The sequence below is a fragment of the Saimiri boliviensis genome, chromosome 11, assembly GCF_048565385.1.
Source record: "Saimiri boliviensis isolate mSaiBol1 chromosome 11, mSaiBol1.pri, whole genome shotgun sequence".
Classification (NCBI taxonomy): Eukaryota; Metazoa; Chordata; class Mammalia; order Primates; family Cebidae; genus Saimiri; species Saimiri boliviensis.
Genome location: NC_133459.1, coordinates 41,407,815 through 41,427,226, shown reverse-complemented (window position 1 = coordinate 41,427,226; position 19,412 = coordinate 41,407,815). Strand labels below are relative to the sequence as shown.

The window sequence follows — 19,412 nt, the reverse complement described above, 5'->3', positions numbered from 1 at the left end:
CTAAAGCTGAGGTGTGAGGAGACAGGGCTATTACAACCATTTAAAAATAACACACAAACAAAACAAAAAACCAAAAAACATACACATACAAAAAAACTTTATTTACAGATGAAAACTTAAAGACAATCTTGGATTCTGAATCTCTGATACTTCCAGGGTCTCTTGATCAAATGGGGCAGCAGCAGGCAGGGAAGCAAACACGAGAGCCAGTCCAGATATCTTACTCAAGACCACCACCAAGGAAAGGGAAGGCCTACAATGGCAGAGACAGGGAGGTCAGTGTGGGATGGGAAGGTAAGCACCTCAGAGGAACTGGAAGGGGACATCCCATAAGAGACAATGCTCCTAGCTATTCTTTTTTTTTTTTTTTTTGAGAGGGAGTCCGGCTCTGTCGCCCAGGCTGGAGTGCAGTAGTGTGATCTTGGCTCACTGCAACCTCCAACTCCCGGGTTCAAGCAACTTTCCTGCCTCAGCCTTCTGAGTAGCTGGGACTACAGGTGCCCACCACCACCCCCAGCCAATTTTTGTATTTTTAGTAGAGATGGAGTTTCACCATATTGGCCAGGCTGGTCTCAAACTCCTGACCTTGTGATTCACCCACCTCAGCTTCCCAAAGTGCTGGGATTACAGGGATGGGCCACCACACCTGGCCACTCCCAGCTATTCTCTACACTCCTAATCTTCTTTTCCCAAAAGGGTCGAACAGGTTTGATTCTCACCATAGGTCAGACCTTTGGCTCCCCAGAGCAAAGTTGAGCAGTATATTACAAAAGAACCAAGAAGAAATAAAGTAACATTTACCGTCAAGCATACTGTCTCATTTATTTGCCCTTCACAACTCCGTGCATAATATATTATCTAATTATGCAAAGGAGTGAAGTAGGGTGCCAAGGGGTTTAAGTCATCTGGCTTGACTAAAGTCACAGAATTAGACAGTGGTGGGGCTTCCTGGTCTACTTGGCTCCAAAGCCTTCGTCCTTTCTGTCAGACTCTGATAACTCTCTGTGGATGTCCAGAACAAAGAGCAATCCTTCTTCCTTGCAGGTTTTGGTTCCAGGGTAGAGAGAAAGGGCAGTCCACACTCTTGGTTTATGGCCTTGAAGTCGAGCAAGCTATACTAAGAGAACAGGGTGAGTACACTCAGATACTATTGTCCCCCTCCTCCTGCCATTCCTCAAACACAGCCACCCCTTCCTTCAGTGGACAATGAGTACGGGCATTGTACTGCAGGCACAGACTGAAGTTTAACCGTGGGCCCCCAAGAAATGTATGAAAATGTATAAATGTACTTTGTAAGTTGCAATGGTGTGCCAGGACCTAAGCTCTGTCAGGCCAAGCACTACGTTAGTCAGCATGGTCCTTGCTTCAAGAAGTTTTCAGTCCAGGGAAAAACAGACCAACACATTTGTGATACAGTGTGTTCAATGCCCCAATGGAGAGATGAACCAAGGGAGCACACAGGTGGGAGCCACTGACTAGGTTAGACCTGGAAGAGGAGAGTGGCAGGCTGTGGGCAGGCTCCTGGGAGGTGCTGGGAGGATTTAGGATTAGTTAAAACTACATATAGGCCGGGCGCAGTGGCTCACGCCTGTAATCCCAGCACTTTGGGAGGCCGAGGCAGGTGGATCACGAGGTCAAGAGATCAAGACCATCCTGGTCAACACGGTGAAACCCCGTCTCTACTAAAAATACAAAAATTAGCTGGGCATGGTGGCGTGTGCCTGTAATCCCAGCTAACCGGGAGGCTGAGGCAGGAGAACTGCTTAAACCCAGGAGGCGGAGGTTGTGGTGAGCCGAGATCGGGCCATTGCACTCCAGCCTGGGTAACAACAGCGAAACTCTATCTCAAAAAAACAAAAACAAAAACAAAAAAAACTACATATAAACAGGATGTATTTCTGTTACAAGATACATGTTCAATGTAGAAAATTCAAGCATAAATAAGGCAACTGAAAAGTCTTTCTGCTCTCTCTATTCTGAAGAAGTATTATCAACAGTCTGCTATATATCACTGCAGAGATTCCTGAAAGTTATTCAAAATAAACAGTACCACGCTTGCATAAATTACTACACCTTGATTGTCACTTAATTAACTTGAGAAATCTTGCCAATACATCCAGATCTCTTTCTTTTTGTTAAGGCTGTATAGTATTCCATTGAAGAGAACGGAACCTCTATGTGTGTAAGACGTGGCTGCAATGCAAGCAGCTCTGCCTTTGGACTGGACTGGACTGGAGCCAAATATTCTCTCCTCCCTGGCCTTTTCAGCTGGCAGAGCTTCTGAGTTTCAGGACCGGGAACAAACAGTGTCACATGCCCAGCAGGCACGTAAATATTTGTTGCCAAATCTCCAGTGCTCCCCAGACACATATATTCACGTAAAACCTCTTTTCTCTTGCCTGGACTACTACTGCGGTGGACTCCTCCCTGGCTTCCAGCCCGTCCTCCACAATGCTGCCAGAATCATCTTCAGAACATGAAAATTCAACTACCATCTTTTGCTGAAAATCCTTCAGTGGCTCCTACTGGCCTGATTCTTTTTTGGAGGGTCAGTGCCCCTTTTGAGAATCTCAGGAGCATAATGGACTCCTTCCCCAGAGGGGAAAAAATACTTCATGTCTGAAAGTCAGCCCCTGGCCTCAGGATAACATATGAACTGTTAAGCTTAGTACTGGCCCTGGCCTCTCTCCAACATTCTTGCCATTTGCTTTTCATATCTTCCTGCTTCAGTCAAACTGAATTATTTGCAGCTTCCTCTATACTTCCTACTGTTTCCTGCCTTTTGTGACTTTGCATAGGCCGTTCCCTCTGCCTGGAATGCCCTCCCCTGGAATTGTCAGTTTTAGCCACTGACAATTTATATTCTTTCTTGTACTAAACTGAAGCATCATCTCTTCTGTAGTCTTCCCAACCACTCCAGGAAGATCAGGACATTTCTGCTTTCCTTACCTTGTTCTAAAACCTCCAATACAGTGCCTTATTGTAATGTAATTGTCAGTTCTCCCAAGAGACTGAGTTCCTTGAAGGAAGGAACTGGGCTTTTCAAATCTGTAGCCTCATATGCAGTGTGGGATCTATCTTAATTCATCAGGGCTTGGTTGTGGAATGAATAGAGGACCAGCCCAACTGCCACCAACACATCCTTCCTAATCTTCCCCTATGGGAATGTCTCACATCTGCAGGTAATTCCAGAAGGAAAGACAGTGTTTCCTAAACCTCAGTCATTCAAACAGTACTTTCACAACTGTTACAATATCTGTCATCCACAGGTACAATTTCTTTTTTAAGCTAATCGCTATTTGAACTTCAACATTGCCTCACTGTAAGCTGTAATAACTAAAATTATGTATTGTGCTAATTATATATTTTTTTCTAAGATCCAAATATGAAAATAAAAGTCATCCCGGCACTAACGAAAGTAGTGTTTTCCACATTTCTCTATTAAGAAGCACCTGAAGGCCGGGCGCGGTGGCTCAAGCCTGTAATCCCAGCACTTTGGGAGGCCGAGGCGGGTGGATCACGAGGTCGAGAGATCGAGACCATCCTGGTCAACATGGTGAAACCCCGTCTCTATTAAAAATACAAAAAATTAGCTGGGCATGGTGGCACGTGCCTGTAATCCCAGCTACTCAGGAGGCTGAGGCAGGAGAATTGCCTGAGCCCAGGAGGCGGAGGTTGCGGTGAGCCGAGATCGTGCCATTGCACTCCAGCCTGGGTAACAAGAGCGAAACTCCGTCTCAAAAAAAAAAAAAAAAAAGAAGCACCTGAGATACTTGTTACAAACATAACAACCTGGGTCTCACCTCAAAGCCACTCCATCAAACACTCCAGGGGAGGGATCTGGGAATTCGAAGGTTTAACTAGTGCCCCCAAATGAATATTATCTGTTGGAGAATTTTGGCAACAATGAATTAAGGAAAGCTCTCTACCACTTGATATTGGTACCAGGTTTGGGGATCACAGGGAGTGGGGCAGCATATCAGACTAGCAGAGTTGCCAGAACTCAGAGGTGCCACCGTCTCCCATGTATATGTAAGTAGAAAAGAACACATTCAGGCTACAGCAGGAGAATCCTGAGGGTAGAGGTTCTTTATGCTATATGTAATCAAATTTATCATAGAAAGTTCTCACAGAGCTGGGCACAATGGTTCATCCCTGTAATTCCAACACTTTGGGAGGCCGAGGTAGGAAGATGGCTTGAGGCCAGGAGTTTGAGACCAGTCTGGACAACGTGGCAAAAACCCGCCTTTTTTCTTTAATTTTTAAATTTATTATTATTATTATTTTTTGAGACGGAGTCTCGTTCTGTTGCCAGGCTGGAGTGCAGTGGCACGATCTCGGTTCACTGCAACCTCTGCCTCCCAGGTTGAAGCAATTCTCTTGCCTCAGACTCCCAAGTCGCTGGGACTACAGAAGCATGCCACCACGCCCAGGTAATTTTTGTATTTTTTAGTAGAGACGGGGTTTCACCATGTTGGCCAGGCTGGTCTTGATCTCCTGACCTTGTGATCTGCCCGCCTCAGCCTCCCAAAGTGCTGGGATTAAAGGTGTGAGCCACCTCGCCCAGCAGAGAGCCCACCTTTAAAAAGTTAGGTGGGTGTGGTGGGGCACACCTATAATCCCAGCTACTAAGGAGGCTGAGGCGGGAGGATTCACTGAGGAAGCTGTGACTGTGCCACTGCAATCCAGCCTGGATGTCAGAGTGAGACTGGTCTCAAAAAAAAAAAAAAAAAAAAAAAAAAAGTTGTACAGAAAACTTCATTTTCACTAAAACCAAAGTCAGAACCTAGGAAGGCAAAACACAAAGGTTCTGGAAAGAAGTGCTCCATAGGGAGGTAGAACTGACCAAGTGACATCTTCTATCTCTTTCCTCGCTGTTTCACCACAGATGCCCAGTGCCTGGGCACAAGGCCTCCAGTGCAGGACTAGGTGATACTTGATTCCTGCTGGGCTAGTGCCACCAAGAGATTATTTCCTCTTGGTCTTTTTCTTTGGAATATGGCAAGTTCTCAATTAAAAGATCGACTCATACTCCCCATTGCCTTGCCTCTCAAAGTCTGCATCAGCATCATCTGAGAGCTGATTAGAAATGCAAAATCTTACCCCCTACCCAAACCCACCAAATCACAACCACCATTTTGTAACAAATTTCCTGGAGATCCAAATGCACATTAAAGTATAAGAAATACTACCAAAAACAAAATAAAATAAAATAAAATAAAATAAAAAAGAAATACTACCCAACAGGACTTAAAAATACCACCTTCCTTCCCTCCAGACCCCTGTTCCCTGGGAAATTCATCTCCTCTTTTCATTAATGTTTCCCAAATCACATTATTCAGAAACCCAAAACAGGGCACCCATCTGTGGAACCAACCCCTTTGCATTAGACTGCCACCCAGATTTCCTAACACTTTAAAACCTATGAGAGGGACTTTTTGGTAAAGTGAAACGTGATAATTCAAGTAAAATTTTTAGCTCATTATGTGGGCACAGGAAGAATTTGATGAAAGATAACTGCTTTAATTATAGTGTCCCTAGTATTAGCTACGAGATTCAGTTCTGAGCAAGCCAGGGCAAGTAGACTGAGTTGCTAAGTTTAGAGCTTGCTGTCCAGTACAGTAGCACTAGCCACAACTGGCTCTTTATGTTTATTATTTTTTAAATTTACTTATTTATTTTTGAGACAAGGTCTCACTCTGTCACCCAGGCTAGAGTGCAGTGGCACGATCTCAGCTCACAATCTAGGCAGAGGTTTCTGCCTCCCGGGTTCAAGAGATTCTTGTGCCTTAGCCTCCAGAGTAGCTAGGACTACAGGCATGTGCCACCACGCCTGGCTTATTTTTGTATTTTTAGTAGCAAGGGGGTTTTACCATGTTGGCAAGGCTGGTCTCAAACTCCTAACCTCAAGAGATCCACCCGCCTCAGCCTCCCAAACTGCTGGGATTACAGGTGTGAGTCACCATATCTGGCCTAATTTAAATGTAATAAACTACAGCTTAGTTCTATCAATAAAAAAATAAAAATAAATAATAAATTAAAATTTAACAGTTTAATCCCTCAGATGAACCAGCCACATTTCAAGTGTTTTCTTGTCACATGGCGCTGGTAGCTACCATACTAGACCTCCCAGATCTGGAATCTTTCCATCATCACAGTCCATGGGCAGTCCTGGTCTAGACGGCCTCTGGAATGTACAACGGCCACCTGAGGAATGTGTTCTGCTTGGGTTGCAGGCTGAGACAAATGGCTTTCTTGGAGGCAAAAGTTCATATAACTTTTGCTAACAGTTGGTGATCCCCATCTTCAGAAATAAAACCCCAACAAGGACTTCCAGTAACTTTACGTAAAAGACTCAAAAAGATACAGAAAAGAGGCCCCAACATAAACAATATCTAAATTTTATTCTTTTTGTTATCTTCTGTCCACTGTAGTGATTAGTGGTCAATCTTTGGAAAGAAAGGACCCATGAACTTAACTTTGGTCACAGCAAAGAAATGAGTAAGAGAGGGACAGAATGGCCAGCAGTCATTGAAGAAGGAGAGCAGGCTGAGCCCAAGCGGTACCCCAGTACTGGCAGAAAGGTGTCAAGTGGGCCTGAGAAAGGATCAACAGGCTGAACAAGAGAGGTCCCCATGCAGCTCCCAGCACACACTTGTACATTCCAGCCTCAGCATTTGCTCACACCAGTTCCCTGCCTAAAATGCCTGACATTCTCCCTCTCTACTTAACTCATGTAATAAATTTTTACCAAATGCCTGTAAGTGCCAGATATTCTGAACACAGAGTTGGTCACAAATGTGTGTAGCGTCATTAAAATGGTCAGGTATCTGACTGGATATCCATTTGTAAAAAAGACAAGAAAAAGTCTTAACACTATTAATTACAGATTATTTTGTAAATATACAAATAATTAATACAAAAAATTAATTACAGATTATTTTGTAAATATACAAACTATAAAAATACTAGAAAAATGATTTTAGTTCCACCATATAAAAAGAAATACTAGAAAAAATACGGAAAACCTTGTTATCTGAGGTAGTAAAGACCTTCTTAAATGAGACAAAACAGAAAAGCAAGAAAAGACTGATAATTTTGACCCCATCAAAATTTAGAACTTCTCTTTAACAAAGAATATCATATATATATTTTTAAAAAATCACCAAACTTACGCAACACAATAATAATTTTTTTCTTAAAATATATTCTAAAGAAAAAAATCGGCCGGGCGCGGTGGCTCAAGCCTGTAATCCCAGCACTTTGGGAGGCCGAGGCGGGTGGATCACGAGGTCGAGAGATCGAGACCAACCTGGTCAACATGGTGAAACCCCGTCTCTACTAAAAATACAAAAAAAATTAGCTGGGCATGGTGGTGCGTGCCTATAATCCCAGCTACTCAGGAGGCTGAGGCAGGAGAATTGCCTGAACCCAGGAGGCGGAGGTTGCAGTGAGCCGAGATCGCGCCATTGCACTCCAGCCTGGGTAAAAAGAGCGAAACTCCGTCTCAAAAAAAAAAAAAAAAAAAAAAAAAAAAAAAAAAAAAAAAAGAAAAAAATCACAACATATAAAATTAAGAACTGCCGGGTGCGGTGGCTCAAGCCTGTAATCCCAGCACTTTGGGAGGCCGAGGCGGGTGGATCACGAGGTCAAGAGATCGAGACCATCCTGGTCAACATGGTGAAACCCCGTCTCTACTAAAAATACAAAAACATTAGCTGGGCATGGTGGCGCGTGCCTGTAATCCCAGCTACTCAGGAGGTTGAGGCAGGAGAATTGCCTGAACCCAGGAGGCGGAGGTTGCAGTGAGCCGAGATCACGCCATTGCACTCCAGCCTGGGTAACAAGAGTGAAACTCCATCTCAAAAAAAAAAAAAAAAAAAAAAATTAAGAACTAATATTCAGCTGGGCACAGTAGCTCATGCCTATAATCCCAGCACTTTGAGGGGCCAAGGTGGGCAGATCAAGGTTGGCCAGCCTGGCCAATATGGTGAAACCCCATCTCTACCAAAAAATATAAAAATTAGCCGGGCGTGGTGGCGTGCACCTGTGGTCCTAGCTACTTATAGCTATTGTATAAGGTGATCTTATATAATATTTTTAATACTTTTGTGCATGAAAGAAATTTTTGACAATGACCCATCACATGAGGTCTGGTGTGGAATTTCCCACTTCTGATGTTAGTGCTCAAACAGTTTCAGATTTTGAAGCATTTGGGATTTCGGATTAGGGATTCTCAGCCTGCATTGAAGTTTTGATTTTTCTTTTTTTTTAAAATGGGGTCTCACCCTGTCACCCAGGCTGGAGTATAGTGGCCCAATCATAACTCACTGCAGCCTTAAACTCCAGGGCTCAAGTAATCCTCTCACCTCAGACTCCTGAGTAGCTGGGACTACAGACTTGCACCACCACACTTGGCTAAGTTTTTTTTTTTGAAAGACGAGGTTTTGCCAGGTTGCCCAGGATGGTCTTCAACTCCTGAGCTCAAGCTATCTGCCTTCCTTGGTCTCCCAAAGTGCTGGGATTACAGGAGTGAACCACCATGACAGGCTATTTTCATTTTTTAATACAAGGTAGTTTTAATACAAGGTGGTGTTACATACTATGAAGGAAAAGTTTTCAAGACATAACTTTTTAGAAAATGAAAAACATAGTATGATTTCATTTGGGAAACAGAAAACCTCCCAAAATTAGATGGGCAAGGCAAAGGCCCTGATGGACATACATCAGACTGATAAAGAAGTGACCTCTGTTTTTCTGCAGGGTTAAAAAAAAAAAAAAAAAAAGAAGTGACCTCTGGAATGGGGAGTGGAGTTGGAGGTGGGGTGTTATCAAGAGGGGCTTTCACTTTATCTGTTTGGTGTGAAAGTTTTCACAATGAGAGTGTATTATGTTACTTGCGTAAACGAAATGAAATATGGGACCCTTGAATGGATTACCTTTTTTTTTAAGCTACAAAAGTTACTTTTGGGACAATTGGGGAAGTTTGAAAATGTACTATATATAATGTGGTTACGTAGGTAGGATGTTCTTATTTTTAGGAGTTCCTTGCTGAAATACTCACAGATAAAGTGTCAAGAAGTCTGCAACTTTCAAATGGGAAAGAAGAAAGGATAAAGGAAAGAAGGTGGGAAGAAAAGAACAAAGAAAGGAAAGCCTGGAGAGAGGGAAGAGGAGCAGGAGAGAGGAGGAGAGGCAATGGAAATGGGTGAGGAGGCAAGAAGGGAAAGAAAAAAGCAAATATCAAGGCAAAACAATAAAACAAGAATGTTAATCACTGGTGAATTTAAGTGAAGATATGTGGGTGTTCAAGGTATTATTCTTCTAACTTTTTTGCAAGTTTGAAAATTAAAAAAAGAGAAAAAACAACAACAAAACATTACCCCTCACCTAGTTGGAAGGGATGGATTTCTCCCTTGTGCTCTTCTCACACTTGGCAACGTCACTCATATTACTAGTGATCACCTCTGAGAATGTCTTATTTCCCATGAGCTCCTAAAAGGAGACATCTTTCAATTCTTTGTCCCCCTCTCTGCAGCTAGCATGCTGCCCAGGGCAGAGCAGGCAGTAGCAAATATGGGTAAGAAATGAGTCCACACAGGCTGGACGCTGTGAAGCATTCACCTACAAGGCTGGCAAATATGAAGTCAAGGCCTGGAATTGCAGTATCAGTTCTGATGAGAGGCATGACAGGTGTGTCTCCGGGCTGTACAGGTTGGTCCCAGCAGAGAGTTACTCAGGTCTGGAGCCAGGTTTCTAGGGGGGACTACTGAATGGAACTGTAGTCTAAGAGTGCTGTTAGAAACAGCCTGAGTGGGTTTCAGATTGATACTCTGTAGATTACAAAGTGGCAGAAAAGTAAAGTGGTCCTACAACCCTTTCTCTTTTGATTTTTGCAACGACTCTGAGAGACAGGTATTAGAGTATTTCCATTTGACAGATGAAGAAAAATGTTCTGAGAAGAAAAGTGATTACTCCAAGGACACACACAGAGGAACTGGGCTCAATCTCATGTCTTCAAGACGAAATTTCTTTCCACTAGACCACGCTGCCTTCTCTGGAGTCTGACTCCTAACCTAATAGGAGAAAGACTCACTTACCTGAATCAGTCTTGGTCTGGACTACATCTCCCCACACTGTGAGATCACCACAGGTAGCTTGGGCTTATTGTTGGGGCCTGTGGGAACATTCTAGGAAAAAAAGCACAATGGATATTCATCCACTCAGGCACTTGCTCGTTCCCTTACCAAACTTTTACTGATGCCTGCCAGCCCCTGTGCTAAGGACTCAGCACTCAGAGGCAATCCATGTCCTGGCAGACAGGTAAAGCATATAATCAAAGAGAAGATGCAAAACACTTAGAAAATATCACGTCTATGATAATATAACAAAAAGTTATAAGAAAGAGTTGGATAAGGGGTAGACGGGCAGCTAAATTGCTGCTTAAAGAGGTCAGGGAAGGATTCACAAAAGAGGGGTGTTTGAACTGTGCCTAGAAGGGTGGGATTCCAGCGGGAGGAAAGAGTGTGAGCAAAGGCTCAGGGACAGGAAAGGGCAAACAGCAGGGATATGTATGGCAGATTTAGAGAAAAGCTAGTAGCCTGATGTGACTGGAACAAGGAAGAGGCAGTGGCAAGAGAAGGGGTCAGAGGCAGACAGGGACTTTGAATGCAATGCCAAGGAGTAGAATTTTATCAAATAGGCAACAGGGTCATCAGAGGTCAAACCTCAGTGTTGGCCGGACAGGCTAACTTATGCGGTCTCTCCTCCCTTTTCCTGAGACAATGAAGACAAACTGGAGCTCATTCCCCCTTCTCTAGCTCCTGGACACTAGTCAGACAGTACCAGACCAGAATGGCAGAGAAAGAGAAAAATCAAAGCAGTCCTTACCTCAATCTTTCTCATCACGAGAAGTCCATCAATGATTTTTCCTGTAGGAAGAGTGTGAACTGGACTTTACTCTTGTTTACATAGCATTTTCCAGCTTCCAGAGCCCATTCTTAGCTATGATCTTATTAGACTCTTTTACTAACTTGAGAAAGTTGAGATGTGGTAGAGGTGAAATGACTTGCTCAAGGTCATAGGTAATAAGTAGAGAGTTAGCGCTCAAACTTACATCTGCGTGACTCCAAAGTCTTGCCGTTTCATGCTGCCTCTGTGGCATTTCTTTGGTGCTAGCAACTGGGTTTTCCCCCTAAGTGGTTCCCTACTGCATCAAAGGCCCTTTCGTCATTACGTCTAGTTCTCTAGCCATACATGTTCCCCACCTCCCCACCATTTCTGTTGTCTCTATTACCACCTAAGCAGTTACACGAGTTGAGCATTCTTGGTAAGAGTTGAGAACTGGAGTTCCCATCCAAGGTGAATGGGGCCAGGACCATGGGACAGGAGTAGGACTTACCAAACACCACATGCTTCCCATCCAACCAATCGCACTTAGAGCAGGTGATAAAGAACTGACAGCCATTTGTACTGGGACCACTGTTTGCCTGATAGAAACCAAATATACCTGCAGTTAAGTTTCCCTGGCCATGTTAGCTGAAGGGCAAGATTCCCCAAAGAGCCTGTAGCCCTGATTTCTCTACGCTGTTTTTTCAGCAAATCTAACTTAGCACCTATCTATGAGTCAGGGCCTAAGCTAGGATCCAAGGATACAGAGAGGAACAGGACATGGCTCACTGCAGCCTCAAACTCCTGGGCTCAAGCAATCCTCCCACCTTAGCCTCCCTACTAGCTGGGACTACAGGTGTGTGTCATCACATGTAGCTAATTTTTTTTTTTAGTGGAGATTAAAGTTTCACTATGTTGCCCAGACTGGCTTCAAACTCCTTACCTCAAGCAATCCTCTTGCCTTGACCTCCCAAAGTGGTGGTATTACAGGTGTGAGCCACACACCTGGGTATGAATATGTGTGTCTTCAAAGCACAAGTGGTTGCATTCTGAGCAGTAGGGCTGAATGCCCAGCCACAAATCCTGGTTCAGATTTTAGTTCCCCAGCCTGCTAGCCTGCTAGTGGGCCTTACCTACTGGTTTTCTTTTCTTTTTTCTTCTTTTTAAGATGGAGTTTTACCCTTGTCACCCATGCTGGAGTGCAGTGGCGTCATCTCAGCTCACTGTAACCTCCGCCTCCTGGGTTCAAGTGATTCTCCTGCCTCAGCCTCCCGAGTAGCTGGGATTACAGGCACCCGTCACCACACTTGGCTAATTTTTTGTATTTTTAGTAGAGACAAGGTTTCACCATGTTGGTCAGGCTGGTCTCAAACTCCTGACCTCAGGTTACCAACCCACCTCAGCCTCCCAAAGTGCTGGGCTTCTAGGTGTGAGCCACCATTCCAGCTTACCTACTGGTTTTCTCAATCAAACCAAACTGAGAAAGGAGGTGGCTGAGGTGACTCCTGGGCCAAGCAAGAGAAGGAAAGCACTTGCTTCCATCCCAAGAGACAGCACTGGGCCTCAAGAGGGGCCCACAAACCAGCTGGCTATAACCCAAACCCTTGATTGGACCTCACTTACCATGGAAAGCAGGCCTGGAGCTGAGTGTCTAAGTTTAAAATTTTCATCTGCAAATGGCCCCCGGTAAATACTGGCGACTCCAGTACCATCTCCCTGAGCAGAGAGAAGGGAAGTATTCGTGACTTGGAGTACTGGGTCCCTGGAAACCAGAGGAAGAACACTGTCGCACCTAACGCCTGGCGTCTTTAAAGTCTACTCTTAATCTTGTTGGTCATCTTGGAAGCTGCGCCTATTTGACCCCACCCTGCAATCAAAGCAAGTCTTATACAAGGTACCTACAGCCCACAAAGTCCGCTAGAGCATGTACAGATTGGATGCAACAGGTCACAGCTGGTCCTCTAGAAAGATCAGTTAAGACATAGACAAAGTAGGGAACAGCAACAAGGTAATCACAAACTCAATCCTTGCCATTCCCAAAGACTCTCATGCCTGCAGTCACATAAAAGTACCTACTTAAGTGACTACCACCCCATTCCCCCAGACTATCTAAGAGGGTGAGTGAGCTCTTGGCAGTCTGTTTATATAACATGATACCACCCTCCTAGTCAAAGTTGACTGATCCAGGGAAGGATGCCTAATTCACACTGGGCCAACTAGAGTTCCTTCTCTGGGAATCTGGAAGTGGGATAGATGCTCTCTGAGGCTAAATTTGTAGCATGTAAACCTGAAAGCTGGATGCAACTATCATCTGCAAGGTGGGCTAGAGAACAGAAAAAGAACACAACACAGATGTGTGGCAAGCACTAGAGAAACAGAGATAAAGAACTGTCTTGGTTCTCTGTGGTTCAAGTTCCTGGTTCTATTTCTTCTATTAGTTCCATGAAACACTCCCTTTATTATAAACTCTCAATTTCTGCTTAAACTAGCTTTATCTGCATTATCTCTTTGCTTTTCCAGCAACCTTGAGGAATAAGCATTATCATCTTCCCCATTTTTCATGTGAGTAAACTGAAGTCTGGGTAATAAAACAATTTGACCAAGGCCATATTTGCATTACCTTAAATAGAATCCCTGAGGTTTAAAAGCAATATTGAGGAGTGCCAAAAAGATCAACCTCTCCTAGCCAGTTAGTAAACAGAAACAGCACATGGGCGAAAGGGAAAACACTGACCGAGTGTAGAATCAAGGGTCCCTCTGTGGGACAAGGACTACCAAAGGGGATTAATATAAGTCAGAGAAAAAAGAGAAACTGTCCAAATTCAAACCTTTATTTGGCTAAATATTATCAAATAAAATCAAGTGTGTATAGTAGAAAGACCTGGCCTGGCACAGTGGCTCACCTGAAGTCAGGAGTTCAAGACCAGCCTGGCCAACATGGTAAAACCCTGTCTCTACTAAAAATACAAAAATTAGCCCCGTGTGGTGGCGGTTGCCCATAATCCCAGTTACTTGGGAGGCTGAGGCATGAGAATAGCTTGAACCCACCCAGGAGGTAGAGGTTGCAATGAGCTGAGATCACGCTACTGCACTCCAGCCTAGGAAACAGAGCAAGACTCTGTCTCAAAAAAAAAAAAAAAAAAAAGGAAAAGAAAGAAATTTTTTAAAAAAGAAAGACCTGCATTTGAGTTCGAGATCTATCACTTACGAGCTGGGAAAGTCACTTCTAATTGAGGAAATGAGCCTCAATTTCCTCATCTATCAAGTGAGGATGAACTTAGGTACTCTTTACAGTTATCATGAAGATTCGATTAGATAGTATCTGTAAAAAGCACTTTGCAAACAATGCAGCACTAAATAAATAATCAAATAAGCTATTATATCATTAACTAACTCCACATACATATTAATACAGAAGGAAGAAAGAAAATAAGTTCATCACCAACTTCCCAGTGAACCCAAGGGACACATCAGTTACCACGCCATTCTCCATAATCACACTATCTACAGCTCTCCAGAAATAGGGAAAATTATAAAATCAATAATTTGGAGCAAACAATAGAAAGCAACTTATCTTCAACTACAGTGAATTGATTAAATAACTTGTCTATTCATAATGAAATATTAGGTGGCTATTAGAAAGCATGTTTTAGAGGACAATGACAAGGGAAAGTATGGACAATTATGAATTACAAAAAAAGTAAAACATACAGATGATTTTAAGTCTGATTAAAAATTATATAAACACACATATACATACTAAGGTAAGACTGACAGCTGTAAACCAAAATGCCAATAGCATATTCTTTGTAAGGTGAGATTGAGGATAATTCACTTGGTGATTTATTTTCTTCTTTGCACTTTTCTTTTGCGACCAAAACAACAAGTATAATTAAAACCAAAAATAGGCCGGGCGCGGTGGCTCAAGCCTGTAATCCCAGCACTTTGGGAGGCCGAGGCGGGTGGATCACGAGGTCAAGAGATCGAGACCATCCCGGTCAACATGGTGAAACCCCGTCTCTACTAAAAATACAAAAAATTAGCTGGGTATGGTGGCGCGTGCCTGTAGTCCCAGCTACTCAGGAGGCTGAGGCAGGAGAATTGCTTGAACCCAGGAGACGGAGGTTGCGGTGAGCCGGAGATCGCGCCATTGCACTCCAGCCTGGGTAACAAGAGCAAAACTCCGTCTCAAAAAAAAAAAAAAAAAACCAAAAATAAATGAATAAAACAAATATGCTTGGTCCAACTTTGGAAGGTGTCAAATTCTGATTTTTCTGGTTCTTGCTCATTCCAGTTTGCCTTCCCCAAGGAAGGTTCTAGGCAAACTTTTTTTGTCCCCCTTTAGACAATGTCTCACTCTGTCGCCCAGGCTAGAGTGCAGTGGCATGAACATGGCTCACTGCAGCCTTGAAATGACTGCCTGGGCTCAAGGGATCCTCCTACCTCAGCCTCCCATGTAGCTGGGACCACAGGTGCACACCACAAAAAATAAAAAAATAAAAAGTAAGTTGTTTTTATTTTTATAAAGACAAGGTCTTATTATGTTGCCAGGCTGTTCTCAAACTCCTGGGATCAAGCAATCCTCCCAGCATCCCAAGGTACTGGGATTACAGATGTAAGTCCTGTCAGCAATTGCTTTTAACTAGGGCTTTCAGACTGAGCAACTATTGTCTAACTCTAGAGTTATCAACAAGTGATCAGCTGTGCCTGGGGCAAAGTCTAGTAAGAAGCTATCCTCTCCCTGTAAGGCAACAGGGGAATCAAGGGGGAAAAAAATGGAAAGAAGGCAGAGGATAGCTCCTCTGCCCTTCTTACCAGCTAACAAACCCCACTACCATTATTTGTTTCCAGAGGTTGCAAACAAATGCCTACAGAGGTAGGCAACATAAATAAGAAAAACAGGTATGGAGTCTGTGGTGAAATGGCAATGGTATGTATGCCATGTCCAAAGGGACCGGTTCCTTGATTCCAACCGGTTGTCACTGTCAGTGCCACTGTAAGAAATGCAGGCCCAGTGTACCTCCACTTTCCATTTTTTACAGCGAAAACGAAACTCTAGGATTTTTTTGTGTCATTTCAGTTATACACCACGATGCAGATGAAACAACACATATGTAAAAGCATAATTCAGCCTAAAACCTGCCACTCTGCAACCCTATATTACAAAGGAAAGATCTTAAAAACTCATGAGAGCCAAACTAAACAAAGACATAAAAGATAATAAATGCCTCCCAGATCCAAGAAAATAGTAACGCAACTAACCAAATGATATTAATAAGAGTAAAGAAAGCCCATGCACAGAAGTGGGTAAGTAAGGACAAAAGCAGGTTTAAGAAAGAAAAAATGTAGTTTATTCTGCACCCTCCAAGGTTGGGGTGGGGAGGGAGGCTTCATATGGAGGACACAGTCTACTTACAAGAAAGTCATGGTTAGCAAGAAAGAACTATTTCACTGGGCTCTCCCAGTGAATAGAGCAAAATTCCTCCAGAACTATCTCCCTCTCTTGCTCTGATTCCTTGCCATGAATCAACTTATGGAAACCTTAGTTTTCCAGGTACTGTGATACCAGAAGTAAAAGAGAAAATGAGACAAGCATTTAGCCCACTAAAAAGAGGCTTACCTCCACTCAGAAAAAACATAAACAAACCACAGCTGATTTCCAACTAAGTTTCATATGACTAATTAGTGGAGGCCTATCATAGATCATCTGTAGCTATTCTTAAAAAGTCCAATTTCTGGCTCAAAAAGGCTGAGATTTGGACCATAGAAGTTAATGTCCCAATCAAAGTGCTAAAGTCTGTTACCTAGAGTCGGTGGTACCCAGCCACTTTCAGGAAGGTTCCCCATCACCATTCTCATCAAACTTGGCTATTGTCCTCAGGCCTTAAGACTGGGTCACTATAGTAAAAACAGCAACTGTAACAATAACAACAAAAACTAAAACTGTAGGTCTTTGATTAGAAAGGAATAATACTTACATTAACAAAATCTCCACCCTGAATCATGAAATCCTTTATGACCCTGAAACAGAGAGCAAAGACTACTGAGAGATTTTATGGTTTAGAAACACATAGACTTTGTCATTATTATATTAGATTAACATTGATTTAAAAAACCACTATCACTTTGGCTTACAGAGGCTCATGCCTGTAATCCTAGCAATTTGGGAGGCCAAGGCGGGCAGATCACATGAGGCCAGGAGTTCAAGACCAGCCTGGCCAACATGGCGAAACCCCTTCTCTACTAAAAATACAAAAATTAGCCAGGCATGTTGGTGCATGCCTGTAGCCTCGGCTACTCAGGAGGCTGAGGCAGGAGAATTGCTTGAACCCAGGAGGCAGAGGCTACAGTAAGCCAAGATCATGCCACTGCACTCCCGCCTGGGTGACAGAGTGGGACTCTGTCTCAAAAAAAAAAAAAAAAAGATTTTTCTTTTCCTAGAATGATTAAGCTGAAAGGATAATTAACCATAAAAAAGGATTTTAGTTATAAACTAGGGCATGTTAGAATTGATCAAGTGCATGATCTGGTACCTGAACATAACAAGAAGGGGCTGAAAGCCTGCAGGAAGAATGACCACATTACTTGCCTGGCAGATCAAAGGCTTCATGTAAATTTTGGGGAAAGAACTACAGAGAATTTATGTGAGAGGGACTGCTACACATGTCAGGGCTTAACAACTGTTAGCTATTACTCGTAGGGAGGGTCCTTAACCTTTCTTATCCTCTGTTGCCTCCTCTGTAGAATACAGATAACACCTCCCACTTCACAGGAGTCTTACTGGGCATTAGTGACCCACAGCTCTAAAGCTGTGATATAATTACATGCTAACATTGTTACTAACCACAGTGAGACCATGAGAAAGATTCTATATTGAAATGAGACTGTGTTGCCATACTCCACTCCCCAGGAAATATGATTATCCTTGGACAATCACACATGATCATTTTAGGAATTATAAATATCAACCAGCAGGACATATTATTTGCACTTTAGGATTACAACTGTATTTTTGTTTAATCTGCATTTGCACAAACAGGTGCATGAAAAAGACAGGATATTGTAAAGATAAGTAGTTTCTGTTTTAAAGACATAAAAATAAGTGGAGGAGTATAAGTAGAGTTAGAACATTTAATAAATCTTCCGTTATTGAGCACACAAAAACATTTCTTCTCAAGAAATGTAAGAATTACCCTCTGATTTTATCTTCCTTTTTAAATTTTATTTTATTAGTGCCTAATCCCACATGAAGTATTTCTGAAAGATTCCAGGATGCCTTGCCAAAAGCCTTACCTGTGGAAGGTGCTTCCTTTGTATCCTATTGGAACCCCATCTTTTCTATAACCAAAAAGAAAGAGAATTAGAGTGACAGCAGATAGCACAAGGCCCTTCCAGTTTACCATGCACTGGAGCCAAAAGGACTCTCCTAAACAGGGTTGACAGACATAAAGAAGGCAAACCAACTAGGGATAGACCCTTGGGGTATTACCTTCTATCACTGTCACCAGCAATCATTCAAGGCCAGCAGGTGGTTCCCCCGTTACCCTCACTGCAGCCCAGGACACCCCTCTGGAGCAAGCAAAGAAGTCAAACACGTCTGAAACTGACCTGAATTCTCCGGTGCAGAACTGCCTGAAAGGGACAAAAAGTGAACGATTCAATCACTATGACATCACAGTTGTGAGCTCCTCTAAAGACGGAAAAGAATAAACACTCGAGCCAGCAAGTCCACCAATCGGCCAGCCAGACGTTCAGACACGCAGACATACAGAGTAACAACATAAATTGACTCGGGAACAATCAAAACGGCAACCATTCAGACAGAGCAATGCGCGGAGGAATCAGATCTCAAGAGCAGTGAGCGGACGAACACACGTAGACAGGCTATTCAGGGGGCTGACTGGGGCTCGGCTTCTGCCTCAGCTAATCCAGCAGAGCTGGAGCACGTCCTTACCTAAAGTTCTCGGCCGTCTTAGGTACAACGTCTGCAAAGAGCTCGATCTTCATGCGGCCAACTTCCTGCAATCAGCGGGAGACTGTCAGAAGGCCTAGTCAAAGACCATGAGCAGAGGGCATGATGGGCTGACCCACCACCCTGCCGCTCGTTATCTCCCACCTCTGCCTCCCTGGTCTAACCTTTCGTTCCGCCCAATCCCTCCAGAAGCAGGGCGCTAGGATTGGGGAGACTCATCCTCCTCCTTTCCCCCCACTCCCGGCAGGTCAGTAGGTTCGGGTGCAATTTCACTTTCTGGCTTCCCGAGTCCGCTCTCTCTGGGTGAGTTCTGCCTGCCTATCCCGGAGCAGTTTCCCTTCAGCGCAGGTGTGGGCAGCCTCCTGGATCTCACCTGACCGCCAATGCTGACATCAAAGAACACCACGGGATTAACAGGGCTTGAATTTGCCACCGCCATGGCTGTGACCCGGAAGCAGAAGTCGGGAGCGTGGGATTCCGGCGAACGTAACGCCCAGTCCGCGGGTTTCCTCCGGGGAGCAGGCGCGGTAGACGCGGAACAAGACCAGGC

The 19,412-nt window shown here is 43.7% G+C and overlaps 1 protein-coding gene across 2 annotated transcripts; it reads right to left on the bottom strand.

The window, feature by feature from the left end:
- Positions 1 to 80: 80 nt before the first annotated feature.
- On the bottom strand, positions 81 to 19,358 carry PPIH (peptidylprolyl isomerase H). Of its 2 annotated transcripts, none has more exons than XM_003936976.3 (10): positions 19,236 to 19,358; positions 18,845 to 18,909; positions 18,499 to 18,522; positions 18,184 to 18,228; positions 16,869 to 16,911; positions 12,514 to 12,606; positions 11,402 to 11,489; positions 10,891 to 10,931; positions 10,101 to 10,190; positions 81 to 253 (listed from the first exon to the last, which is right to left on the bottom strand). In XM_003936976.3, exons 1-9 carry the CDS (start codon positions 19,299 to 19,301, stop codon positions 10,122 to 10,124), a joined length of 534 nt encoding a protein of 177 aa, XP_003937025.1. In that variant the 5' UTR covers positions 19,302 to 19,358; the 3' UTR covers positions 81 to 253; positions 10,101 to 10,121. The 2 variants fall into 2 exon arrangements, with proteins under 2 accessions (XP_003937025.1, XP_010345801.1); XM_010347499.2 differs by having other exon boundaries at positions 18,845 to 18,938; positions 19,236 to 19,322.
- Between the last annotated feature and the right edge of the window lie 54 nt (positions 19,359 to 19,412).